This window comes from Camelus bactrianus, chromosome 25 (assembly GCF_048773025.1).
Source record: "Camelus bactrianus isolate YW-2024 breed Bactrian camel chromosome 25, ASM4877302v1, whole genome shotgun sequence".
NCBI lineage: Eukaryota > Metazoa > Chordata > Mammalia > Artiodactyla > Camelidae > Camelus > Camelus bactrianus.
In genome coordinates this window covers 38,334,081-38,361,086 of record NC_133563.1, presented here as the reverse complement: position 1 = coordinate 38,361,086, position 27,006 = coordinate 38,334,081, and the positions used below count along the sequence as shown (strand labels likewise).

General features: G+C 60.1%; 1 protein-coding gene across 27 annotated transcripts in view; it reads left to right on the top strand.

Annotated features, from left to right (window-relative positions):
• PLEC (plectin) overlaps window positions 1–27,006 on the top strand; it is a 55,894-nt gene that overhangs the window by 3,472 nt on the left and 25,416 nt on the right. For 4 of the 27 annotated variants that reach the window (XM_074352667.1, XM_074352665.1, XM_074352666.1 and 1 more), the window contains exon 1: window positions 17,073–17,754. The exons of 7 other annotated variants lie outside the window; for them this stretch is intronic. In XM_074352667.1, coding sequence (XP_074208768.1) covers window positions 17,217–17,754 — 538 coding nt within the window. In that variant the 5' untranslated portion in view covers window positions 17,073–17,216. Of the gene's footprint in view, window positions 1–13,943; window positions 14,071–17,072; window positions 17,755–20,980; window positions 21,039–22,458; window positions 22,630–23,195; window positions 23,489–23,600; window positions 25,088–26,907; window positions 26,984–27,006 lie in introns of those variants that run through there. 16 more of the 27 variants (XM_074352685.1, XM_074352679.1, XM_074352682.1 and 13 more) reach the window with 8 other exon arrangements.

The following is a 27,006-nucleotide window of genomic DNA, read 5'->3' as shown; positions in this document are numbered from 1 at the left end:
AATTGGTGAGCACCTAGACTGCCACCCTTCCTTGGCAGGGACTCCTGTTACACCCCTTTCCTGTCCCCTGGGGAGCAGCTGTGGGCGTGGAGGGTCAGCACGCCCTCTTCCTCTTTAGAGGAGCCCACCCTGTGGCTTTGACAGCCCCTCTTGCCCTGCTCCACACCCCCTGGCCTGGGGCCTTGGGATCTGCCCAGGCGCTCACTGATGTCAGCTGCCCACAGCTCAGTTGCCTGGTCTCTGGACTATGAGCAGGCGTGGACGTAGCCCTGGCCACTGGCCCACAGAGGCTTAGGGGCCTGGGCGTGAGCTGCTAGAGGGGTCAAGGTGGGGCCCTGGGCAGAGCTGGCCCAGAGCAGATCTAGCTCCGCATGGCTGGTTATGCTGGCTCTGCCCCCCAAGGACAGTTCAGGGAGAGAGGTCCTGCTGGGGCCTTGCCTGGAGCCCTGAACAGTCGCTGTCCACCCACTGATCTCATGCAGTCAGGGCAGATTTCCCAGGGCCCAGGGCTCATCTCTGCTAGGCAGTCCTCCACTAACAGCTTTCACCGGGTCCCGGGCAGGGCGAATGCGCTGTATGGCTCTCCTTGTCAGTGCTGTGGCCGACCCGTTTGCCTCTGTGACTCGTGCACTTGGGCCAGGTAGAGACACTCCTGTGACAGTGGATCCTGAGCCTGACCACTGCACCTCCAGGGAGGGAGGGCACGTCTAGAGGGGACTCCACATGGCTGGCCAGGCCTTGGAGGCTCCATCTGGACAGGTCCAGGGCAGAGAAGCATCCGCCTACTTGGGCCACAGCTCTTCTGGCAAACCCTAGGACAGAACTGATTATGAACTGGCTGCTCTGGTGTAAGTGGGGACACCTTCACAGAATAAAAAGTGCTTTGTTCTAGAATCCTCTTTGGTCTGATCACGTCCAGGGCTCTGTGCGATTCCAGAGCCTGTCAGGGTATCACGCCGGTGTGCCCCGGCCTGTGGAGCTGTGTTCTTCTCTACTCCCTCCACTGAGAGGCCTACCTTGCAGGAGTGAGGCCTGACAGGACCCTGGGGCTTTCCCACCTCAGTGCCCCGTCCCAGCCCAGCTTCCCTGATGCCAGGGTTGGTGTCACCTGGCCCGTGTCTGCCTCCTGGGCTTGCCTGCTTCCTCCTGTGGAGGCCGGGCACCTGCCTGAGGTGGACCTGCTTGTGCCAGGGTGTGGCCGCCTGAGTTGTGGCCCTGGCCTGAGGGTGGCTGAAAGTGGTAGGAGAGCCGGTCCTGGGGTCTGCCGTGCAGCCAGGGTAGGGGAGGCTTCTGGGGCACCTTAAGTCTCTTCAGCTCCTGGCTTGAGCCAAGCGGATGGGTAGGGGGCTGTGCTGGGGCCACCGCCAAGACTCAGAAATGGCCCAGAGGAGGCCAGAAGGGGCCAGGTTATGGGCCACAGGCCTGACCACTGCAAGCCCCTTGGTCCTTCTGGAGGCCTGAGGCCCTGGTGGTCCATCCCTGGAGTGGAGGGCTACCCCCAGTGAGGGAGGGAGGTGGGGTTCCTAATTCAGCTGTTGAATGACTGCTGAGGGCTGGTCTGGGGGACTGGAGTTCCCTTCTCCCGGGGCCCAGCAAGCACTGGCAGGCTCTGCCCCCGGGGACCCCTGCCTAGCCCTTCACACCCACTCCTGGCCCATCACTGGGCCCATGCAGGGCTCTGGCTTCTGCCTCCTGGCTTCTTCCCTGTGCTGGCATTGCCCGCTAGCCCTATCCTCGCCCTGCTCTCACTCACAGGATGCGCTTTCCCTGTCTGCCTCCAAAATCTGGCCTCTTAGCCCCTCAGCCCAGTGACCCTAAACCCCCAACTCCGCAGGCCCTACCCTACACACTTCACTCCGCAGCTCTCCCTCTGGAATTCCCCAATCCTCCCCACATGATTAGTGCTCTTCCTAGAACATTCTCAGTTTCCTATCTGCCTGAGTCCCTTGCCCCTCCCCATCCTCCCTGCTTTCCCTGCAGGGTGGATTCCTGTGAGGCTAAAGGCCACTGGGGCCTGTGGCTGGAGAGCTCTGGTGTTCCATGGGTGGGGCCTCCCACGCTGAGGACTCTGTGGGCTGGTGGGGGTCTCCGGAACCTGGCCTGCGTCAGTTCAGAGAGACTGGGCCAAGGGAGCCTGGAGAGGCCTGGGGTCAGGTGTAGGAAGGCAGGGTTGGGGCAGGGGAGAGTCCAGAAGATGCAGGTGAGTGGGGCAGTGGGGGTAAGGGTGTGTGGTGAAGGAGTCCCCAGCCCCCATGGGAGGTGCTTTGTGCCTGGGGCCAGAGGCCTGTCCAGACAGACAAGGCATAAAATACAGGGCAGGGAGTGGGAGGGCCGGCCAGGAAGGCCTGGGTAGAGACTTCAAGGCTGTCCCATCTGGTCTGGGAGCAGGATGGCAACAGAGTCAGGTTGGGGGGACGGTGCGGAGGGCAGTGTTTGACGGTGCAGCCAAACCTGCTGTGGTGGTCCTGAGGGGGCAGTGGTGTGGAGAGGGGAGGGCAGAGGTGAGTACCGCCGGTGAGAGGGTGGGATGGCTGTGGGCCAGGTCCTCCAGGTAGGTGTTAGAGTGGGGAGCCTGCAGGAGGTGCCCACCTGGGAGACCTGCCCCGGTCTAGAGGAGCAGGGGCTGGAGAGAGACAGGAGCCATGGTGGGCAGCGCCGGCGTTTCTGCGGGGCCTGCTGAGCACACGGAGCCGTGCTGCTTCAAGGCTCAGCCGCAGGGGCTTCCCCACCTCCCTGCCAGGCTGCGGCCTGCCCCATGCCACTGTGCCCGGCACCCTCCTCACGTGTCCCGCCCTCTGCTGTCCTGGACTCTGAGCCCAGTTATCTGTGACCCTGGCACTGGCCCCAGGCTCTCAGCAGCCTTTGCAGGGTGCTCGCATGGGTGACTGGGTGACAGCATGGGGTGGGGTGTCATCTTCAGTGGCCAGAGCTCAGCTAGCAGGATTGGAGGCTAGGGGTTATTTGGGGCTCTTTGTAGAGGGCTTTTGGTCTGTGTTTTTGGTCAATAGCAAAATGTGCTAAAAACAAACAGGCACTCTGGAAGTATATAAAGAAAAAAGGTGGGTCACACCTCTGGCCCCTAGTCTTGAGGCTGGGGTTACCACAGTGCATGCGTGTGTGTGTGTGTGTGTGTGTGTGTGTGAGAGAGAGAGAGAGAGAGAGAGAGAGAACTGAATGGTTTTTAGCTATTAATAGACTTGTGAAATCATCACCACAATCGATTTCAGAACATTTGCATCATGCCCCTGGCCAACACTGATCTACTTTAGGTCTCAATGGATTTGCCTGCACTGGACATTTCATATAAATGGAATCAAACAGTTTTGTGTCTGGCTTCTTTTACTCAGCATGTTGTCAAGGCTCACGCATGTCCTGGTGTACTACATCAGTACTTCATTCCTTCTTGTGGTGGGATAATAAATACTCCATGGTATGGATAGACTACATTTTGTTTATCTTTTTTATGTTTCATGTTTACGTTTGCATGAGTTGATGGCTATTTGGGTTGTTTCCACCTTTTGTCTATTTTGAATAACGCTGCTTGAACACCTGTGTGCACGTGTCTGTGTGGATGTGTGTTTCCCTCTCTCGGGCCCAAGGCCAGGAGTGGAATTGCTGGAGCATGTGCGAACCTTACATTTACCTGTTTGGAGAGCTGCCAGGTAGTCTTCCAGAGCAGCTGCACCTTCTGCAGCCCCATGATTGTGGATAAGGTTTCCAATTTCTCCACATCCGCACCAACACTTATTATCATCTGCTTTTTTGATGATAGACATTTACTCCTAGTGGGTGTGAAGTGTTCTCTCTTGATTTTGATTTGCATTTCTGTTGGCTAATGACGTTGAGCATTTTTGGTACATATTGGCTGTTTGTATGTCTTCTTTTGAGGAATGAATATCTAGAGGTTTTATCCATTTTTAAATTGGGTTTTTATCTTTTTATTATTGAGTTTTAAGTGTTATTTATGAATTCTAGATACAAATTGCTTATCAGATAGGTGCTTTACAAAAAATATTCTTCGATTCTGTAGATTGTCTTTTTATTTTTTGATGGTTTCCTTCAGAGCACAGGTTTTCGTTATGGCGAATCCAATGTGTCTGTTTTTTCTTGGTTGATTGTGCTTTGGTGTCGTATCTAGGAAACTATTGCCTATTCCGAAGTCATGAAGATTTATGCCTATGTTTTCTTCCAAGAGTTTTATGATTTTAGCTCTTACATTTAGGTCTTTGATCTGTTTTGAATTAATTTTTGAGTATGGTGTGAGGTAGGGGTCCAGCTTTATTCTTTTGCTTGTGGATGTCCAGTTGTCCCAGGGACATTTGTTGAAAAGATTTTTTTTCCTCCATTGAATGGTCTGGGCACCCTCATGCTTTTTAATGGGTACTAAATATTCCACTACATGGAAGTACCTCAGTTTATTTATCTGGTCCCTTTACATGGAAACTTGGGCTTATTGTTAAAAATGATTGTATTTCTAAATTGCCTTCCAGCATCGATGAGCTAGCAGATGCAAGGCAAACTAGGCCCAATGCCTTGCCTGGTGGTTGGTAAGTCTAGTGTGTTTTAATTTGAGTTTTTTGATTATTAATTAAAGTGAGCATCATTTATAGTTACTGTTTGTACGTTTTCTTTCATGAGTTCCCTGTTCCAAAGCATTGCTTGTTTCTCTACAGGGTGTTTTGTTTGCTTTTGAATTAGCAGAGCTCTTTATATATTATGAATATTAACTTCCTTGTCTATTATCAATGTTTCAAATTTTTCTCTCAGTTTGTTACTTTTTTAAAGTAAATTTTTAGCTGAAATATAACATTCCTACAGAAATTATACATATACAGCTTAGTTAAAACTCAGAGTTGCCTAGTAACCAGCACCTAGATCATGAAACAGCTGTTTTGCCTCTTAGAAGTTCCCCAGGGTCACCTGCCACTTAATTCCATGATGTCCTTGCCCATATGCACTTTTAAGTTCACCAGCCTCTTATTTTACGGCTCTGGAGTTCTGTGTCCTGCTGAGACCTTCTTCCAGTTCTGGTGCGTGTTTCTGTTTTCTAACATCTTTGTCTTTAATCCATCTGGGATTTGTTCTGGGTTGAGGTGTGTGGGACACTCGGGGTGTCATGCCCAGGGTCTGGACATAGATCAGTGGGTGACAGAGAGGATTTTAAATATCTCCCAACCCACCAAACGCAGCTCCCTGAGGGCAGGGTCCACGTCCTGCTGCATCTCTGTTCTGTGGTTTGCAAATGAGCCAACAGATGGGCGGGAAGGTGGACCCCGAGCCAGACCCTTGCAGAAACCCTGACCGGGCGTGAAGTCCTGTAGGGGGCCCCAGAGAAGGTGCTGAGGACAGACCCAGTGGCGGTGACAGTGGGGCCTGGGAGCAGCAGGGGGAGGGTGGCACCTCTGCAAGGAGGTCAGTGGGAGAATAGGAGCCCGGCCCTGGGGGGAGTGCACTGGGGCCGACTGTGAGACCCGTGTGCAGGTGGCGATGCCGAGATGCTGGGAAATGCCAGGCAGAGCTGGGGAGACCAGGCTGGGGACAGTGCTTTGGGGCCTTTGCTAGGAAGAGAAGAGGCCTGAGCTCTGAGCCGGAGGAAGCCAGGGAAGCAGAGCAGGGGGCTGGGGCAGGGGCAGAGCCATGCCTGGGGTCTGGGCACAGGGAAGGGGAAGCTGCGCTGAATCAGGAGATGGCTGCCTGGGCAGGAGCTCTCGAGTGGGATGAGGCCCTTGGTGTGCCTGGCTTGGTAGTGAGGGACGTCAAGGACCCTGGTGAGACCTGTTGGGGGGGCGTGGTCAGATGGGAGGTGCTGAGAGTGTGGGGGGTGAGAGGGGAGGTGTGAGACTGTGGGGTGTCGAGGGCGTGTGAGAGGGAAGCTGCCCCCCAGGGCGGAGTGGCAACACGGAGGCCACACTGTCAGCAGAGCGCCTGGCCCCAGGGCTGGTTATGTTCATCTCCTCTCCCGGCCTCTGGAGGTCCTTGGCCTGTAGCTGTGTCACTGCAGTCTCTGCCTCTGGTGTCAGCATGGCCTACTCCCCTGTCTTCTCCTCTGTCTCCTGTAAGGACACTTACGATTGATTTAGGGTCTCCCCTAAATCTAATCCCTTGCTCTGAGGTTAGTAACCCTGGACGACCTCACCTCAAGATTCTTAACTTAATTGCAACCACAAAGACCTTGCTTCCAAAAAAAGTAACATTCTTGGTTCTAAGGATTTGGAGGTAGACAAGTATTTTTGGAGCCACCATTCAACCCAATGCAGTCTGCCCTCTGGCCCCCTAAAATTCATGTCTGTCATGTGCAAGATACATTCACCCCATCCCAGCATCCCCCAGAGTCTTGATCCATTACAGCAAGGAAGCTAAGTCCAAAATCTCACCTCAATCTTACCAGTGCCAGAGCCCCATGTCTCATCTAAATTGTCTAAATCAGGTATAGATGGGACTCTGGGTATTGGCCCACCCTGGGGCAAAATTTCTTTCCATTTGTGGGCTTGAGAAACGAGAAAGCACATTCTGTACTTCCAAAACACAATGAACACAATGGTGGGACAGGCATGACAGACACCCCCATTCCGAAAGGGGGAAATGGAAGGAAATAAGCAGGCCGACAGCCCCATGCGAGCTGGAGGCCCAGCAGGGCGGCTTCCGTTGAGTCAAGGGCCTCAGCACAGCTCTGTGGCTGTACAGCTTCGCTCTGCCAGCCTCGGCCTCTGCGCCCATGGCTCCATGCTGGGGCCAAAGCTCTGCCCTTGGAGTCATTCTCCCTAATTGTTTGGGCAGGTAACATGTGCCTGAAGCTCTGTTCCCCCATTTCCTGCATGTAGAGCCCCAGAATTCCAACAGCTCTCCTTCATTTCGTCCTGTGTCTATCCTCTGCCATCCGAGCTGGCAGTGCTTCTGCTGATCCTACATTCTCATAAGCTGTGTGGGTCTCCCGTGTGTGCCACAGGAATCTGTGTCATTGGGTAAGAGGTGTCCCTGCACAGCTCTTTGGGATGCGCCCTCTCCACCCCTTATTTATGCTCAGATGGCTGAGTGGGTCTGTGAGTCAGACGCCAGATCTCTTCAGTGGAAGCTTGTCCAGTCACATCCTTGGCTTTCTCTCCAGAACATGCTTTCCTAACAGTGAGTCTCCCCACATAGCCCCTTCTGCCATCAGAATAGGCTGTGAATTTTCCAGATCATCATGCTAGTTCCTTTTTTGTTAAACAGTTCCTCCCACAAGTTATGTCTTTCCTCCTGCACTTTACTGTAAGGAACAGGAAAAACCCAAGTCACACCTTCCACATTTTGCTTGGAAATCTCCTCAGCTAAAGATCCAGGTTCATCACTGATAAATCCTGCTTTCCATCCAGCAGTGGAATGCAGTTCAGCCAACGCCTTTAACACCCGCATTTCCACCAGCAGCCTGTTCAAGGCATTCTAGGCCTTTCCTGTCACACTCCTCAAAATTCTCCAGCCTCTGTCCATTGCCCAGTTCCAAAACCAGTTCCACACTTTCAGATGTTTGTCGCAATAGTACTCTGTTCCCAGTAACAAAATCTTTATTGACTTCCTGTGTCTGCCAAACAAATGACCACAAACAGGCGGTCTAAAACGACAGAAATCTATTCGCTCACAGTCTGGAGGCCAGAAGGCCAAAATCAAGGTGTTGGCATGGCTGTCCTTTCTCTGAAGGCTCTAGAGGGGAGCCGTCCTGCCTCTCCCAGCCCCTGGCAGTGTTGGTGCTCCTTGGTCTGTGGCTGCATCTCTCCTGTCTCTGCCCCATCTTCACACGGCTTTTCCTCTGGGTATCTCTTCTGTCGCTCATAAGGACACTCATCGTTATATTTTAAGTACCAGCCAGATATTTCAGACGACCTCATCATGACACCCTTAACTTAATCACATCTGCCAAGACCCTATTTCCAAATAAGGTCACGGTCACAGTTGCCAGGGACTGTATCTTTTGGGGGCCACTGTTCAGGGCAGTCCCTCCAAGTTGCCCTGCCCAGGTTGACTGATGTAAAACTGCCACATCTTTTTGTCTTGTGCTTGTTGTTTTTAAAAAATGTGTGATCTTTTATAGTGTAAATTAATTTACTTACAACTTTGTGATTTAGTGTTATGGCGTATTTTAGATACATGTAAGTTCTTTTTACTTAATGTTACAGCAAACACATCTTTCTATGACATTAATTTACAGTATAATATTCTTTTATATGATAATCATATCCCACTTAAATGAATCTCTCATGGAACATTAAGTTTGTTTTTGTTTTTTGATATTGGAAACTGCTACACTGAACAGCTTTGTACTGGGATCCTTGTGCACCTATGATGGTTGTTAGAAATTAAATTTGTGGGTCAAACAGCATGCAGAATTTAAGCTCTAGCGACACCAAGGTGCCATTTCTCACCTACTAGATTGGCGAAGACCCAGAAACCTGGATCTCTGGATTGTATTGGTGAAAGTGTGGGAACCAGGCCAATGGAAGTGTCTATCAGATCTAAGAACGCAGTGTGCGTGTCAGAACAGGGGCGGCTGCCACCCACCCGAGTGCCCACTCCAGTGACAGGCCTCCCAGGGCAGGGGTGGCTGCGCTCCACGGCGCAGACCTCTGAGTGTGGGGTGATGGAAAACAGAGGGTCTGAACAGTGCGCGTGAGGCGTCACTTTTTGTGTTAAAAGAGGGAAAACCAAGAATCTTGTTTGTATTTACTTGGTTTTCCATAAAGAAATTCCACGAGAACAGACAGGAGGCCAGTACTGACTGACAGTGATTGCCAGACTGTGTGTGGCAGGGCGGGGAGAGGAACTTTTCACTGTCTGCTCAGGGGCTGAGTCAGGTGAATATTTCCTATTCAAACACAGTATTTAAAGAAAGTTTCTAAGATGTGTGCTAGGGGTTACAGCAGCACCCGAAAGGGCTCGCTCCCTAACCTGCCCAGCACCCAGTGTTATGGTCTCAAACCAGCGACAGAACCCCGCCGGTCTGAGACACAGTCACGCGAGGGAGTAGGCGAGGCAATTACTAACCGGGCCGGCGGGCGGCCCGGCGCTGCCTCGGTGCCAGAGGCCGGCTCCCGCCCTGGGGGCGCTGTGGCGGGCGCGGGGCCTTGGCGTGGGGGGCGCCTCCTGCCCGCGCGCCTGCGGGGCTTTCTGCACTGAAGCGCTGGCGGATTTTCATTTGTCTTACTCCCGAGTAGTTTGTATCTTGCATTGCCAGTGAAGGGTGTTTCCCCATCACATCCTCCTAGCTCCTCATTAGCCTGTAAGATCTCTCGGGTCTTTGAGAAGGGTGCGTGGTGCCGCCACCACTTCCCTGAGCTCTCGCTGGTTCTGGCGGGCGGGCAGCGCAGTCGGTCTGGCCCAGGGGGCAGAGACGAGCGGCCGGGAGCGCCCTGCGCGTCCTGAGCTGCCCCCAGAGCCGTGCTCGGACGGCCCCCTTCCCCCTCACACACCCTGGGCCGACCTCTGTGAAGAAGACTGAGCCCAGAGGCTGGCCAGGGCGGGAGTGGGTTTAGGAAGTGTCCTGAGACACCATGCTGAGCCTCACAGCCCTGCCTCTGTTGCCGCTGAAGGCGCACCTGCTGTCTCTGCTTCCCACACTCCTGTCCCTACTGTGCCAGGTTCTGTGGGGCTGGTGGGGAGGACCCCGGAGGGTGTCACCATTGGACTCAGAGGGATGTCTGTTCCCACGTTAACGATGTACCACCAGCCCTCTGTATCTGAGGACTTTAGCCTCAGATAGAAATGCTTGGGCGGGAGGATTCCAGAAAGTTTCAAAAAGCAAAACTTGAATTTGCCCTGCGTGCTCAAAGGCCACTATTCACATAACATTTACATTATACTTACAACTATGTACGCAGCGTTGACACTGTGCCAGGTTATATGCAAATACTTCTCCAGTTTATCTAAGGGACTTGAGCATCCCAGGATTTCGGTATTGCCTGGGGTCTGAGAACCAGTTCCTCTCAGATACTGAGGGATGTCTGTACTGCCTTTCCTAGTCGCTGGACCACTTTTTAAAAATCAGAAATGCTGGTGGGTTTTTATCCAATGAGTTGTCAGCATTTTTGAGATCAACATACCAGTCTTCTCCTTTAATCTGTTGATGAAGTGAACCTCTGTTAACAGAGCTCCCGGGAAGTACCTCATCCTTGAACTGCAAGACACCTTTGTGTCCAGGCCTGGGGTGCAGGGACGATTAGACAGCGCTCCAGAGGCCCAGACAAGCGTCCCTGCCTTAGAGGGCACTGTCCTTGCTGGGAGGAAACCACAGGGTTCTGTGCAGCAGGACAAGGCAGGACAGGAGGGGACTCGCCCTGGGGCAGCAGGGGTGGCCGCAGGGCTGGGGCAGGACCTGAAGAATGAGTGAGAGTCCTCGACTGCTTTACACAGAGCCCCTGGAGGCGGAGGGCAGTGCGGTCCTGGAGGGGAAAAGGGTGGCGGTGGGGACCGCGGGGAGAGGATAGGCTTGAGAGATATCTGGGGGCCTCCCAATGGATGGAACATGGGGGTGGGACCCAGGACCCCTCCCCAAAGTCTCCAGGTGACACCTGGTAACGGTGCTGTTTTTGACCTGGGCTGCAGCGAGGCAGAGCTGGACAGGGCCCCAGAGGGCAACCTCTGTGCCTCCCGGCCTTCACCAGGACCCCCTGGAGCCTAGGTGGCTCCCCACCCCGGCCATGTGTTGGACCTGTGTGTGGTGAGGCTGCACACGGCAACTGTTCTGGCTGAATTCATGCTGTCGGTGCCCAGTGGCTGCCCAGATGGAGCAATGTTCTACCCTAGCCTGGCAGCTTCCCCAGAGGTCAAGGCTGATGCTGAGCTGAGGCTGAGGGGCGAGGCCTGGTGGTGCAGGGGAGCTGGCCCCGTGTTCCCATTGCAGGGGAGCTACTTGTCAGAGGGGACATCATCTGTGGGCATGGTCTGTCGTGGGGTTTCACTGGGCCTGGACTCCCTGGGTGACTGATAGGGCCCTATGTGGAAGGTGTCTGCTGGCAGAGCCTACAGCTTGCTGTCCTGTGTCGCCTGTCCAGGATCACCCAGATCACCTGCCCATCAGGCACTAGTGGGCTCCAACAGGGCAGCTGCCCCGGGAGCTGGGCATGGGTCTGAAGCTGGGGAGCACCAGCTTGGAGGCAGGCAGGGCCTTGGGAGCAGTGGGACAATCTGAATGGTGGGTGAGGGGTGTGGGGGCAGGGACCCGTCCTAAGGGTCACACCTGCCAGGGCCTCAGGGGGCTTGTGAGGAGGAGGGCTTTCCCAGACAGATGGGCTGGGAAACGGGAAGGCCCTGGCTGTGGTGTGAGGCTGAGCTTGGGTTCCAGGGACCACGAGGGCATGAGATGCCTCCTGGAATTTGTAGAAAGCTTTGAGACGGTTCTGCCTGGCCCAGGGTGTGAGTCCTTGGCCTGGGTGACCTGACAGGGCCCCAGCTGGGCGTGGGGAAGCTGTGCTGGGTTAGACCACCTGCCCTCTTGAGGACCCTGGGGTTAGACCTTCTGGGCAGCGAGGCTGTGAAAGCTGAGGTCTGGAGGGAGGGCTGCGGCCTTTGCTTCTCACCCACCGGAGCCTCACTGCCCACATCTCTTGCCCCCAGGCCCTTGTCCGTGGCAGTCTGAGGGACCTCCCTGGCCCAGTGTGACCCCCCCCCCCACGGCTCTGTCTCCAGCCTCCCTCCCCACCTCCTTTGGGATTGGCCAGACTCCTTTTCTGTCTACTTTGGGACTTTGTGTGTGTATCCATCTTCCTTTGCTGTCTAGCTGCAACCTGTCCTTCCACTCCGCCTTGGCTGCCCTGTCCTCGAGGAAGCCTGCTCTGAGAAGAAACCAGGGAACAGGCTCAGTGTGTCCTGTGGAGTCTGTTTAGGGGCTGTGGCCATGCCCACCTCCCAGGCCTCAACTCGTGGCTGCAGTTTGGGGCAGACTGGGCAGGACAGGCTGAGGGCCTTTTCACTGGGCCTTCCAGCTGCCACTCCTCCACAAGCCCCTGTCTGCGAGTGGCTGCAAGTGACTGCAGTGAGTGGCCTGATTGAGGGGCCAATTAAGGGCTTGGGACATTCCTTCTCTGTCCTGCATGGTTCTGAAAAGTTAGGAAAAGCCACCTAATTGTGCCTGACCCCTGTGTTACCCCATTACTTGCTTTCTGCTCTCACCTTTTCAGTAGCTTAAAATTGGGATCTTATAAAATTCAGTTATATGCAGTTTGAAAACTAGAACAAGCACCGAGTTTTTCGTGCAGGTGAGTTTTCCTATAGCTTTTAGATCTGTTTGTTTAACTATCAGTTTCACTTGAGTTTTTTTTTTTTAACAGGGGGAGGTAATTATGTGTATTTATTTATTTTAATGGAGGTAGGTAGTGGGGATTGAACCCAGGACCTTGTGCATGCTAAGCATGCGCTCTGCCACTGAGCTACACCCTCCCTCCTCTCTTGAGGTTTAATGAGGAAGTGCTGTTCAGTCACAGGCTGAATTTAGGTTCATCTGGAAGTAGCTAATAAAAAAGTAAATAGGAATTTGGGTGAAAGGAATCCCAAAGTCCTGTGTTAACTTCTCACATTACTATTCGCCCCAGGCTTGCAACTGTTCTTTCCTGAGGCCTGCCTGTGCCCTAGATGGGTTGAGTCCTGAGAAGGGCAGGGATGGGGTGTGAGGGCCTCCAGAGCAGCCAGGCCTTGAGCCCATGTGGGGCTGCACCTGCTTCTTTGTTCATCAGGCTGAGCCTGTACCTGTGGGCACTGCTGGCTTCGCCCCTGTGCCGTCCTAATGTCCTGCCCACAGTCCAGACCTGACACAGTGGGCCTGCCTGCAGAAAGGTGCGGGTGCCTGAAGGAGGCGGCCTGGCTGGGCAGGGTGTGGGTCCCAAGAGACCAGGAGGGGCCTTGGGGTGAGGATGGAGAAAGGATTTGGGATGTGGGCCTGGCGGAGACTGAGGCTGTCAGCACAGGGGACTGGGGTGGAATGGGAGGGTCCAGTCCTGGGGCCAACGTGGACGTGGTGTGTGCCAAGGTGTGCGCAAGGTTTGCGCATCTGTTTATGGCTTCCTGTAGCACCACGAGTGAGGCAGTGCTGGTCCCACTGGGCAGCGCTGCGCTGACCCTCTACCCAAGGAGCAGGCAGTGGCCAGGAGGCTGATCCTGTCAGCAGTAGAGGTGGCACTGCAAGGGGACCCTGCAAGGTGCTGGGCCTGGCCAGGTGGTGGCAGGTGGACAGACTGGAAGGTGGAGCCACCAAGACCTGCGGGGCTGGCCATGGGGATGATGACCACAGAGTGTTAGCCTGAACCACTGGGTGTTAAATGGTGGTGAATCCGCAAAGCTGGGAAGACAAGAGCATCCCAAGACAAGCCTGGTGGGGATTTCCTCAGTGGGAGAGGCCGAGGCTGGGGTGACACTGGATGTGTCATCTTGGGAGTCAGGGAGTACAGGGTATCTTTGAGTCACAAGATGGAATGAGGTGACCCAGAGGAGCATGTGTGTGGAAGAAGGCCCCCAGCTGAGGCAAGAGGCCACAAGGCAGAGACAACGAATGGGGCATGGAAGGTGGGGAAGTGAATAGTGGTGAGGAAGGAGCCTCCAGCCTCTGCCCTGGTGGGATCCACCTTCCCTCCTCACCCAGGGTGCTGGTTGAGGAGGTCTCGGAGAGGCCCAGACGGGTGGGTGTCTCCCGCAGGGAGTGAGTAGCCATGGCTTCGAGTTCAGGGAAGCCACGTGCACGAAGCAGCCAGGAGGGAGACCGGTGGGGGGTACTGTGGGGTGGGGTGGGCCCAGCCTGGTGGCCTGGCAGTCTGGCTGGAGTTAGCGGGGTCAGGCGCCAGGGAGAGGGGGTGGGGAAGGATGGGCACTGTGTACCAGGGACACGAGCATGCGCTGGCCGGCCTTGCCCTGCGCATTGATCAGCTGAAGCCCCGCCCCGGCCGGCAAGGACCGCCCCGCGCCTCCCAGCTCCTCCCCCAGGCTGCGGCTCTGGCCTGGGCAGTGCAGTGCGGGGCTGCACTCTGCGTGGCGGCCGCCGTGGCCCTCAGTCCGGCGGAGACAGAGACATGGACCCCTCGCGAGCTATCCAGCATGAGATCAGCTCCCTCAAAGGTGCGGGCTGGGGACGGGCCCCGAGCCGGGGAAGTGTGGGGGCGCGGACCAGGCAGTGACCTCTGGCTGGGTGCAGGCCTTGCAGGGCAGCGGTCAGGAGCTGCCACCCCAGGGGCAGCTTTGGGAGTGAGGAGTTGGAGCCGCAGAAGACCCCAGGCCCATGCCCCGCCAGGACTCCACCTGGTGCGGGGTCTGCCCGGGGCTGGCAGGAAGGCTACTCCAGCTGCAGCCCTGCAGCCCTGCAGCGAGTGTCTGCTGCGGCTTCGGGGGGGGGCGGGGGGCGGGGCGGAAGTGGGAGGGTGCCTCTGGAACCGGTCGGCCCCTTCTCTTCTCTTGGACTCTGCAGAGCCCCCGCCCCGCTTGCCGACCTGCCCCGCAGCGTCCAGGGGACGGGTCAGGGCCTTGGGGATCTCTGTGGGGAGGCGCCAGGCGGGCTGGCCCCGGGCAAGTCCACACTGCGGCTCTTTGTTCTGGGATGGGGGTGCTGGGGGCTGCCGTAAGGCCCTAACTGGTTGCCCTGGAAACCTGGAGGGGCCTCGAATCCGCGGGAGGGGGCCGCCCTGTCCGCCTGCCCCAGCCCTCCCAGTGCTGAATCAGCACCTGCAGCGGCGGTGCCCGCAGGGTGGGGGCAGGGCAGAAAGGGACGTTCTCCCAGCCCTGGGACCTGGGGGGCGCCCGAACCCGGGGCGCGGGGGTGGGGGTGGGGCTGTGGGATGTGAGCTGGAGCTGGCCTGGCCGGCGGGAACATCTTGCTCCAGGCTCCTCCCTGCTCCTTCCCTCATCCCCCGAGGGCAGGCTGGGGAGGGAGGAGGACTTCCCCCGGGCCCCGCCCCCTTCCTTGGGCGTCCCAAATTGCAGCCTTCTGCCGGGCATGGCTTGGGGAATGACAGGGCTGAGTGGGTTGGCCAAAGACCCGTGCAAGCCCGCACAGGAGGAATAGAGAGCTTAGGTCCCAGTGTTTGAGGGCCCTAGGTGTGGCTTGGAATCCTTTTGGGAGGGGGACATGCTTTGAGGTCAGAGCTGGAAAATGTGCATGAATGTATGGGGCGGCTAGGAGGGACAGGAGGTCAGTGTGGGGCTGTGAGGCGGGAGGCGAGGAGCGCAGGAGGGCTGACGGAAAGGCCAGGAGTGGGCTTTCCGTGGGCACAGGCTGAGAAGGGCCACTGGCCTGAGCTCTGGCCTGAATCCACGACTGATGTGGTTCCTGAAGCCACAGTCCTGGTGGCCGGCAGGGTCCGCAGGCGCTGCTAGGCTGAGGGGGCGTGGCCGCTGCCCGCTCGCGCAGCCTGCGGTGCGTTTTCCCTGAGCCGGCGCCCCACCCTCCCGAGCTGGTGTCCCTGGGGGCTGGCTCCCTTCCCGCCGGGCTGGCTGTAGGGGACGAGTGGAGGGAGAGTGGCGCCGCAGAGGGCTGGCGGGTAGGGCTGTGGGAACAGTTGGCTGTGCCTGCAGTTTCCTTTGCCACAACTCCGCGTGTGCATGCGTGTGTGCGTGTGTTGGGGGCTGGCTCTGCGGTGTCATGGCAACGGCCTCATAAACCCGCCCCCACGCGCTGCCTGTTGGCCGCCTGCCCGCCGGCGCCTCCCACCTCAGGATTCCCCCCCTCGCCCCGTCCTATTTATAATCAGTTCCCGGGTTAGCAGTGCATGGTGGGAATGGGTGTGTCGGCTTAGGGGGAGGCGGGAGAACGCGGGTCCAGGTGTGGGTCGGCCCAGCAGGAAGCAGGAGAGCGGGCTGTTGGATGGGATGGGGAGGCACAGGGTGTCCACGGCTGGAGCCTCATCTGTGAGGGCCTGGGGGTGACTGCTGGGTGTGGCTGGGCAGGCTCCAGGGTCCTCATGTGGGCCCCTGACCACTTGGGCCCCGACCCCCTTCTGGGGTGGTGCTCCTTTCCCCTGCTTCTGCCCAGCCAGCCCACAGGCAGGCTCTCAGGCCGCCCCGGGTGGGGCGCCTCGTGGCAGCAGGGGCGCCAGGCCCAGGGTGGCAGAGACTTGGTGACTTTGGTTCCCCGTGACAGACAAGAGTTTCTGGGCTCCTGCGGGAGCTGGCCTGGGGTGGTGGTGGATGGTGGCCCCACTCAGAGCCCCCCACCCTGTGCCCTACTCAGGGTGCTTGGGCTTGCAGTGGGCTCCACATTCCTGGGCCACCCTGGATCTGGAGTGGCATGGGAAGTGTTAAATAGCACCGTCTGGGTCTGGCATTTGGAGGTGGGGGCTCTGTTCCTCTGCCTGCTTGATGGACAGCAGCCAGTGGTGCCCTGCCCATGTGCTATAGCAGCTGTCCCTGCCACTCCCCTCAGACCCCTGCCCCCCAAGACCCCAGCTCCCTCCTCAGGCCCCTGCCCCCCAAGACCCCAGCTGCCTCCTCAGACCCCTGCCCCCCAAGACCCCAGCTGCCTCCTCAGATCTCTGCCCCCCAAGACCCCAGCTGCCTCCTCAGACCCCTGCCCCCCAAGACCCCAGCTCCCTCCTCAGACCCCTGCCCCCCCCAAGACCCCAGCTCTCCGCAGACCTCAAGTGCCCCCTTCTGCCACTCCCGCCATGGCCCAGCACCCTCTTCAGGCCCTTGTGAATCCATGGGGCCCTGAGACCACAACCCTGAATTGGGTTCCCAGTGTAAGGACCCCCTCCTGCCCTCTGCTCCCAGCTTCCCTTCTGCCCTTCTGCCACCCTCTTAGGTTCTTGGCCCACGGCCACTCCCGTCCCCCTCCGCCTAGTCTTGGGAGCCTTGAAGGAAGTGTTTAGAAACTGATGTAATTTCTGACGTGGAGCTGCAGGGCCGTGGGCCTGGGAGGGGAGGGGACTGCCTTGGGGGTGGCCGTGGCTGTGAGGTGCCCCCCAGTCTGTAAGGGGCCCCCTTGGCTGTGGGTGGGAGGGGCCGCCCATGCTGCTGAGTCAGAGGGGGCTGGCCTGGGCGTCCTGAGGGGAGGGCCGGCAGGAGGCTCCCGCCAGCGGTGGGCAGGCCCAGTGCCGGCAGGAATCCACGGAGCCAGAGAGCCGGGCGCCTGCGAGCCACAAACCCGGAGCCCGCGCCCTCGAGCTCAGCGCACAGCCTGCCTGCCCCGTCGGCCCTGTTGCACCTTGTGCCGTGGGCACCTCCTTGGGCCTCCTCCCTGTGCCCCGCCCGCTGCCCTCGACTCACCGGCAGCCATGGTGGCTGGCATGCTCATGCCGCTGGACCAGCTGAGGGCCATTTACGAGGTGCTCTTCCGAGAGGGTGTGATGGTGGCCAAGAAGGACCGGCGGCCCTGCAGCCTGCACCCCCACGTGCCAGGCGTCACCAACCTGCAGGTCATGCGTGCCATGGCCTCCCTGCGGGCGCGGGGCCTGGTACGGGAGACTTTTGCCTGGCGCCACTTTTACTGGTACCTCACCAACGAGGGCATTGCCCACTTGCGCCAGTACCTGCACCTGCCACCGGAGATCGTGCCTGCCTCTCTGCAGCGTGTGCGCCGCCCTGTCGCCATGGTGATGCCTGCGCGCCGCACCCCCCACATGCAGGCCATACAGGGTTCCCTGGGATGCCCGCCCAAGCAGGGGCCATTGCCAGCTGAGGACCCTGCCCGTGAGGAGCGGTGGGTCTACCGCCGGAAGGAGCCTGAGGAGAGGGCATCTGAGTCCCCTGTGGTGCCTGCCACCACCACAGGGACTCTGGCGAGGCCTGGCCCGGAGCCTGCCCCAGCCACAGGTAGCTGTGTCCTGGCCCCAGAATGGGGGATGGGAGGGGCTGCTGGGGCGGGGCGGGGGGTGTGTTTGCCTGGGCTTGGTGGGCTGGGGTGGCCAGCGAGTGTGCAAGAGCTTTGCTCCCGCCAGCAGGTGGCGTGCTCTCTGCCTGGGCGCAGGGCGCTCTGGTCAGTTGATCCACATGGCTCCTCCTCCTGGCTTGAGGACCTTGGGGTGGGTAGGCCAAGGAGGAGCCCATCGTCAGGCACACCCCGGGGCTAGGGGTGGGGCTTGCAGTGCCTGGACTGGCAGGACCAGCTGTTAGCACAGCCCTGCCCCGCACCAGCTGGGCCCTCTCCCAGCGCTGCCCGCATCCTGTGCCCTGCTTACCTCTCTCCCTGCCCCAGTGACTTGTCTGCCCTGAGGCCCTCTCTGCTTGAGGTGGGAGCCTGCAGAGGAGGTGCTGGGTGGGCCACGGGTGCAGCTGCTTTCCAGCAGTGTGGGTGACTGCCTGACCTTTCTGAGCCTTGAGTCTGTCCGGTGGGGATGATGACATGCTCCCGTGGTTGTGGTGTAGATGTGATATTGCAACTGGGTGCTTGGGGGCTTGTGGTTGGTGGTGGCCTAAAGGGCAGCCCTGGGTCGGGGAGAAGAGCAGACCCTAGATAGGAGCATTAGCCGCTGGGCAGGAGGCCAGGCCATGGCGGGTGCTGGGCCCAGCCTGGGGTCTACATAGGTCCTTCCCAATGGGAGCAGGGTCCCAGAGGATGGAACAGGTCCTGCTGTCCCAGGGGAGGCCAGCAGCCGCTTGCTGTGCCCCTGCTCTGGGACATCCCTCTGTCCCTAAGCACCTGTGCTGCAGGACCCAGGTTGGCAGACAACCAGTGTCCCATGTCGCTTGAGGCTCACACTTCTTGTGCTTCTGGAGCTTGCTGGCCTGGGTGTTGACGTGGGGCCACCTGTCCCCAGCACAGGGCAGGCCTGGCCCCTGCCTCCATCTTTGTGTCTCACTGCCTGGGGAGGAGCTTGGTCTCAGAGGGGTGCAAGGGGGCCTGGGGTGAGGCCAGAAGGGTGGATAGGAGCAGCTTGCAGGGAGACTGAATGGGGTTGGGGAGCCAGGGGCAGGCCCAGGTGCTGAGTGGCAGCCTTACCTCTGGTCTGGTCTGGGTTGGACCCACTAGGGCTAAGCTGTGGGAGCCCATCTGGGAGGATCAGTGAGGCTGTGGGGTCGAGGGACAGCCTCAGGCTCACCACGTGACCTCTCCAGCTCCTGTCGGTGGGGCGACAGTTTCTCCCACAAAGAGACAAGAGTGCCTGGCCAGGTGCCTGACCTTCGCCTCGCTGCTGCCCCTGCGCCCCTCAGTGGTTTGGCCGGCCAGCCCTCTCCCCCTTCTTGGGTCAAGGGTGTGGTGAGTTTGAGCCCCTCCCTCCTTTTCTCTCCTTCTTCCTTGTCTGTGGCCAGGCTGGGCAGGCAGTTGGCTGCAAGCCAGGAGGGGGACTGGGTGTGGCTGCAGTGGGCAGAGGGGAGGGCACCCCCCAGCCCTGACGGAGGTGACTCAGTCTTCCCTTCCTGGCCACAGCCGCCAGTGGCGGCTCAGAGTTTCCAACAGGAAATCAGCTCCAGCTCCAGGCTGAGTCAGGGCCTGCGGGTGTGGGCCCCCCCTCCTTCCCCTCAGGGACCCGAGCGCCCCTCTCGGCACAGGAGGACGCCCAGGTGCCTTGGGTGCTGGGTGTGTCACAGGGCTGTGTCCCTGTCTGCAGGGGTCATGATGGCTCCACACTCCGGCTAGGGATGTTCTAATGACGTTTAGAGCCCACGACTTCTCTGAGGTTTTACAATCCTCGAGTAACAGGCCACACAGACTCCTTCCTTCCCCACAGCATCGCCCCTCCAGTCAGTTTGCAGAGGGGCCAGGCCAGGAGTGTGAGGGACCAGCTGCACTGCTCATCAGAATGGCCTCGGTCACGTGGGCTGCCCTGGTTGGGGAGCCGCGGACACTGCAGGGCACTGAGTTGGGCCTGCTGCACCTCGGTCCCCACCGTGAGGCCCCACCCCCTCCCTGTGCCCCAGTGGTCTGCTCATCCATGTGGGAAGGTGACCACCATGTGTCCAGCCACATACCAGCCAGACCCAGACTGCGTCTCTGGCTGGGAGCCTCCAGATCTGGGCATGAACTGGATGGAGAGGGAGCAGTCAGGAAGGGCCCCTTTGAGGAGGTGCTCTGAGATGAGCCCTGACTGATGAAGACTCAGCCGGGAGCCACTCAGCAGGGAGAGGCCAGGTGGGGGGAGGGCGAGGAACTTCGGGCTACTTTGTGTGATGGAAAGCCAGTAGATTGAGTTTCTATATGTGAATTTCACTTACCTTTTAAGTAGTAATGATTTGCCTGGCTCAAAATTTGGAATGAACCTAAACACCCGTAGAGAAACGGTGGCAACTGCAAGCCCTCAGCACGTGTGCTCCAGCGGCGTCTTTTATGCATCAGGGGCAGGTGGCCTTTGGGGCTTTGCTTCTCCTGACCACGAGGCGCTCCGGACTTTCCCACACGGCTTGTCCACAGGGCCCGTGGCGTCAGCGCCCGGAGCTGCCCCGCTCTTCCCACGGCTGCAGGGAGCCCCGCACGCAATGGGACGTGTGGGTCCAGCCAGCCCTGTGACAGCCCCTAGCTCTGTACTTGGCTTGTCTGCGGGGAACCTGCGGCGCCCTGATGGGCTTCTAAGCGGGCTGTGGCGGGGTGAGGTCTGCCTGCCACCGGGCCCTGCAGCGGCTGGCTGGGATGCGCCCCGGGGAGGCGCGCAGAGGCCGGGACAGGGCAGAGGGGTGTCGAAGGTGTGTTTTCCAGGGCAGACGGCCGCCTCCAGGCTGGCTGCGGTGGGTGTGGCAGGGATGGGGCTGAGGGAACCAGGGGCCTGGAGGGGCCAGGGAGGGGCGGGCCGGTGGGGCCCTCGGGGTGGGCTGGGCAGGGCAGGCACAGTGGAGAAGACCGCTGGCCCTGAGGGCTGTGCCTGATGGCCCTGGGATTGCAGGCTAGCTGGTCTACTCACCCCCCGGGCTGGTCTGACCCGTCGGTCCGCTGGGCTTCGGTTCTGCTCAGTTTGCTGACTAAGGGGTGGCTGTGAGGAGGAGCCACATCTCCCAGAGCTGGGTGGGGAGGCCAAGGCTCCAGCGAGCCCTCCCTCTGCCTCCCACCCCTTCCCTCCTTCCTGCATTCCCTTCCTTTCCTCTCTGCTTGCTCTTGGAGCTGCCTGGCCCGTGGGTGGCCGCCATGGACAGGTACAGCATGGAGGAGCTGATTCAGCTGGGCCAAGGTAGGGCAGGGCTGGGCAGGGGGCTGCAGAGGTGCAGGAGGGAGGGGTGGAGGCCTCCAGCTGGGGCCGGGCTGGGCTCTCCCAGTCAGCGTGTGTCTAGGGCCCTGGAGACGCCAAACTTAGGGATGCAGGGAAGAGCAGGGCTCTCTCTCAGAGATGCCAGGGGGCGTGTCTGAGTGGGATGGAGGCGTCTGGGAGCGGCAGGCCCTGCCCTCTGTGGGGTGGTGGAACACTGCTGTCACCCAAGAGGGGCACTCAACTCCAGGGGCTGGTCCTCCCCCTGCTGTTAGAGTCCCCGGCTCCTTTGAGGCTTCCCCAGCCCAGTCCCAGCCTCCAGAGCTGGCCAGTGCAGGCCAGTTTCCTTCAGAATTGAGCTTCTGAAGCACGAGGTTGGTGGGCAGGAAGCTTGGGTGGGCTCCATCCCTTCAGCCCTCCACGCCTCCACGCCTCCTCATTGCCTTGGTCTCCCCACATGGGCCAGGGTACCCCTTCCCTGGTGGTCAGAGGCCAAGCATGGTTTGCTGTGCTTTGCTGCAGGCTGACAGCACACTCCAGACAGACCTCCTGGGCTGACATCACAGCCTTGTGTGGCCGCAGGCGAGCTCCCCTTTCTGTGCCTTAGTTTCCCCATCTGTACAACGGATAATAGCATGGGACTTACTACATAGTGCTCTCTGAGGATTAAAATAGAGTGGAGCTTGACCTGTGGAAGTGCTACAAAATTGGGTATAAACCCGAACACCCTGCCTGCTAGTGCCTGGGGGTCCAGGCTGCTGGGAGGAGAGGAGCAGGGTTGTGACCCCAGCACGTCCTGTTTTCTGAGTGTACTGGGGCCAGGTTAGTCCAGGATGGGACGTGGGCCTGCTTGCTGCCAGGGACCTTGGCCCCACATGTTCTGCTAGCCAGCGGCTGTGGGGTTCTGGAGTGGGGCCAGGGCAGACACCAGTAGTGTCCTGGGTAGGCGCTCACGTGGCCCAGCCAGATTTGGGGCCGCCTAGGTCTCTGGCCTGAGGTGTGACCTTGGGGAGTCTGTCCCATCCCTCTGGGCCAGGTGTTGTGTTTGGTGACTTGTGCGGGGGGGGGGGGGCCCGTGCCCGTGTGGCCTTTGCAAGTGCACACCCCACAGAGTGGGCCGGGCGGGCTGTGCCCCATTCCATGGGGACATGAGCCCCAGGCTCTGAGTGCCAGTGCCAGGCCTTGTTCTGAGGGGGACCCTGACGCCAGGAGGCTTCTTATTGTCAGAATCCTCCGTGGGAGCCTGTGGGGAGCGTCGGGCAGCGCCTCCCAGTCAGACAGGGCTCCGGCAAAGGCTGCGGGCCCCGGTGCCCTCCCTCCGCACGTCATGTTCTAAGTCTGGACAAGTGACGGGCCTTGCTTGCCCTCCACGGGTATTTATATCCCCGGGCCCCCTGCCCACCCTCCCCTCCCCCACAGACACAGGCACTGCTGCTGACAGCAGCACCGCTGTGCCCTCCTCCCCGGCGCCACTGCCACTGCCCGGCTTGCTGCGCCTCCGAGGGGCCTGTGACCACACCCGCTCCCTGTTGGACCCCTGGGCTCCTGCCACTGTCCCCAATGAAGATTGTGCCGGGTAGGTGGGGCAGCCTTTGAAATCCTTGTGAGAGCCCAGCTGGGGCGACGGGCAGGGGGCTCGGTCCTTCCCCCCCCACCCCCCGGCTCCCTGCTTTCCGGGCCCCTCCCTCCTGTTGTCCTACGTGGGGGGCTTTGGGATTCCGGGGCAGCTCGGCTCACTCATCTTTGAGAGCTGTTGGGTCAGCTGCACGCCCCTAGGCCAGCAAGGGCTGGGGCCCTGGCATGCATCCCCTCGGCGCTGGCAGCTGTCACCAGAGGGCACCCTTGGAGGCAGAATGGGGTGCTCAGGCAGCACGGTCACCCTCCTGGTGGGGTGGGGGTGGGGGTTGGGTGGGGGAAGACTGTGCTGAGGCTGCCCAGGCTGTGCTGGGGGGGGCCGTGGCTTGCCCAGGCTTCCCCACAGGCCCCTCCTCCCAGCGGGTGTGGCCCTGGGTAAGCAGGGGTTAAGGCTCCAGCTAACCTTGAGCGTGACAGCTCTGCTGCTGGGACAGCTGAGCGGGCACCGTGGGAGGCGGGTGGGGAGCGCCTACTGGCCGGGAGGGGGGAGGGCGGGAGCACAGTTGTGCAGCAGTGCAGCGGACGACGGACTTGTCTCTGGGCCGACAGTGTGGTAGGGCGGTCCTGCAGGCGGGGCGGTCCTTGGTCCCGGGCATCCCCCACCAGCCCTCCACTCAGGGAGGGAGGGGTTCAGCCGGCCTCACACAGCCGTTCTGAAGGGCGGCTCCGCCTGCTCTGATCCAGAGCCATGGAGCCCTCGGGCAGCCTATTCCCTTCCCTGGTGGTCGTGGGCCATGTTGTCACCCTGGCCGCTGTGTGGCACTGGCGCAGGGGGCGCCGGCGGGTGCAGGATGAGCAAGGTAAGGCCGCTGGTGGCTACCACCTGGGCTGCTGCCACCAGCTGCCACCCCAGGCTGGGGGCTGGGGGCGGGGCGGGCAAGGGGCCGCCTCTCTCCCGCCCCTATATTTCCCTATGCCCTCCCCTTCCTGTCCCTGAGCGAAGCACTGGGACACGGTCCCCCCCTTCCCTGGGGCAGGACCAGGGCTCTGTGGCTCCATCAGCCTGGAGCCCCCTACTGGGAAGAGGTGTGAAGGAAGGAGAGGCTGGAGTGGACCTCCGGATGGGGGTTGGGGGAATGGGCAACAAGGGAGGCACCTCTCTAGCTGTCAGGGACCAGGTGAGCACAGGTGACTGTCAGTACGGAAACCACAGCTGGCAGGTGCAGAACGGGTGTCCTGGGGCAGGTCGTAGTAGAGCTCCTCACCAGGACCAGGGTGTGGCCGGGCCTGGGCAGAGCCTCCCTGCCCACTGCAGAGGGTGAGGCAGGTGCCTGAGCACCCCGGGCCAGGACCCAGGAACGCCTCCAGATGGGTAGCCAGGCTATGCTCTGCCCTCCCCCTGCTCCGGGTCACCCACTCTGGGCTACAGCCCTTGGCAGCTGTGCCCAGCCCAGGACCGGGTGGGGCCTGCCTCTGCTCAAGTGAATGAGCTGGAGTGGGTAGCAATGGGGATCGGGGTTCTGGCCAGAGGGGCTGCCCCAATGAGGACATGCAGACTGTGCTTGGGTCTGCACTGGGCATACCCTGGGGTGTGGGAGTTTCCAGGGCTGCCCCCAGCAGGCCTGCTCAGTCTTGGCCTGGGTGCCAGGCCTGCTGAACATGTGGTGTGAGTCAGGACGGGGCTTCTAGGCGTGGCTTTGGGGGCTGGGAAGTAGCTGGTGACTCAGCTGCAGGGACGTTCAATAAAGTGCAAGGGCCAGGGCTTCTCCCCTCTGGTTGGGCCCTCCCTCCCTCCTTCAGCTTGGTTTTGTACCCTGTTCCCATGTGAGGAAGGGGCTCCCCTGTGGCCGCTGTCCTGGCCTGCTCCCTGTCCCTTCTGCCCTCGGTGCCCCTGGAGGCTTTGGCGGCTGTTCTGTTCTTGGCTGTTCTCAGCCCCCTGGTGGCACCACCCTTCTGCTCGCACCACCTCCCACCTCCCGCCAGTCCTGCTGCGAGCGTTGTCCCCTATATGTCAGTCCTGGGAGCTCCCAGGCCTCTTTGTCCTCCAGAGCAGCCTCCCTCTGCCCCCAGTCCCCCAGGCCAAGCTAGATCCTTTCCCTCCAAGTAGGGGCGCGGCTTGTAGGCCCACACTGGGCGGGGCGCCCGCCAGGGGCAGGTTTTTCGCGTCCGGGCTGAGCGCCCGAGGCCGGCTGCGGTGGCGGCAGCAGCGGGGGAGGCTGTGCAGTGCACAGCGTCGGCCTCGCAGCGTGGGCTGGAAGGCAGACACGCCGCGCTGTCCTGTTTGCTGTCCTCGTGGGCAAACCCCAGGGCACCCAGGCTCATGGCTGCCACTGGCACACGGGGGGCGGGAGTCGCTTTTGAGGCGCAGAAGGAGGTTGTGCTGGATCGGCCGTGCTGGCTGGATGGGGGCTGCGAGCAGGCCCGCAGGGGCTACCTCTACCGGCAGCTGTGCTGCGTAGGTGGGTGCAGCAGGAGGGGCGATGGCTGGAGGGGGCGCCAGTCTCCGCAGGGAAAAGCCGCCTGCGCTGGAAGGGGGCGGGGCCCGGCCCAGGTGCAGCCCCGCCCCCAGGCTCTGTTCCGGAAACACCTGGGGAGGAAGGCAGGGTGAGGTCTCCTCTGCCCCTTTGTTCCCCCTGGAGCAGGGGGAGGGGGAGGGGCGGGGTGGCTTGGGCATCGGCCTTGGTTTCCGTGCAACGGCCGGTTGGCAGTCGGGATGTGTGCGGAGGGAGGGAGGGCCTGAGGGCGGGTCTCCAGGCCCTCGGCCGCCCTGGCAGCCGCAGCGGGGTCCCCTTCTCGATTGGCCAGCTTCCTGCCCGGGAGCGCCTTCATTGGTTGTGGGGCCTCCAGCCTTAGTTTCCATATCTGTAAAAGGGGCAGCGATACTCTTCAGAGAGTCATGGACAGCTCTAGGTTACACTGAGCTGGTGGTCAGGGGTCAGGCAGATGTGCCCGAGCATCAGTGCTGGGGTCAGGCAGATGTGTCCGGGCATCAGTGCTGGGGGGAATGCCCTGGGAAGGCCGACGGAGAGGGCAGCAGTATGGCCTGCTGGGGCACACGGGGCTGGGCCAGCCTGTTTTGTCTGCTGGTTTGAGGGCCTGAATAGGATGGACAGGGAAGGGGACATCCACAGCTAGGGACAAGGGACTGGCAGGCAAGGCTGGGAGGGAGGGGCTGTGGAGGTGGGGGGAGAGGATGAGCTCTGAGACCCTGGGAAGAGCTCAGAGGAGGAGGCACCAGAGGCGGGAGGGCTTCCAGGGGGATGGTGCTGCTGGAGCTGGGCTTGGGAGGTGGTGAACTCCACACAGGACAGCGAGACGGCATCTTTGGAGGGCCCTCAGTGGCAGGGAGAAAGCTGGAGAAGCAGCTTGGGCTGGGGCCTGGGCTGGGGGCTCACCCGTCTTGGATGTCAGGCCCTGGTGCCTCCAGGTTATAGCTTCTCCTGGAGTTCCCTGCTCCCAGCTCCTGATTCATCCCCAGGGGCCTCTGGTGTCTTTGCCCTCACCAGAATGACACCCCTACCCCTGCAGGTAGGGACCCCATCTCCCTGTTACTGCTGGACTAGCCCAGAGCCTGCATTCAGCAGGTGCTCAATTACAGGCTTTTTGAACTGCTAAGATGGGGGATCTTCGGGAGAAGGCATTTCTGCAGGCTCCAGACCTGGGGAGGGGCAGGTGGGTGTGCTGGGGTGAGACATTCCTGGTGTGCACTGTACTGGGAGCGCTAGCAGACGTGGGGCGAGATTTGGATTGTGGAGCACCTCTGGACAGTGAAGAGCTGACATCTGGCGGGGGCTGGTAGGGCCTCTGCAGACCCGGCCTGGAAGGTAGAGCAGGTTCAGAGTCTGAGGTTGGGGCCCCAGGGGGATCTCCAGAGGTGGGGGGAGGGGTGTGAGACACTTGGCAGCCCCAGAAGTCTGTTTGGCTGTGCCCCAGGCCTGGGGATGGTGGGGTATAACCAGCTGGGCCTGGCTTGGCAACCCTACCCTGCGGGGTTTGGGCGCCCTCCCGTGGCCACAGAGGGGCAGCAGGGCTGAGGGTGGGGTGAGCTTTTCCCGGAACAGAAGCCTGAAGGCACTGGGGAAGGGGGAGGGGCGGCGGCTCACAGCTGGATCCCATCAAGCCGGATTCTCCAACTGGAAAATTCTGTGGTCAGGGCGGTGCATTCTTTCCTGCGGTGGTCGGGCAGCTGGGCAGTCCCTGTGGGGCCGTGGGCAACTGTGTCCGAGACTGGAGAGAGCCAGGCAGCACCCCTGTGCCCTTTGTCTTTCCACCTTTACAGCCCTGGATCGCGGCTATCTGTGAGCCCCACCCGACTGTAAACAGCCCGCCGCCCATCCTGCCCCCACTGCCCCCAGGTGCGGCTTCCTTGTCTGTGAGT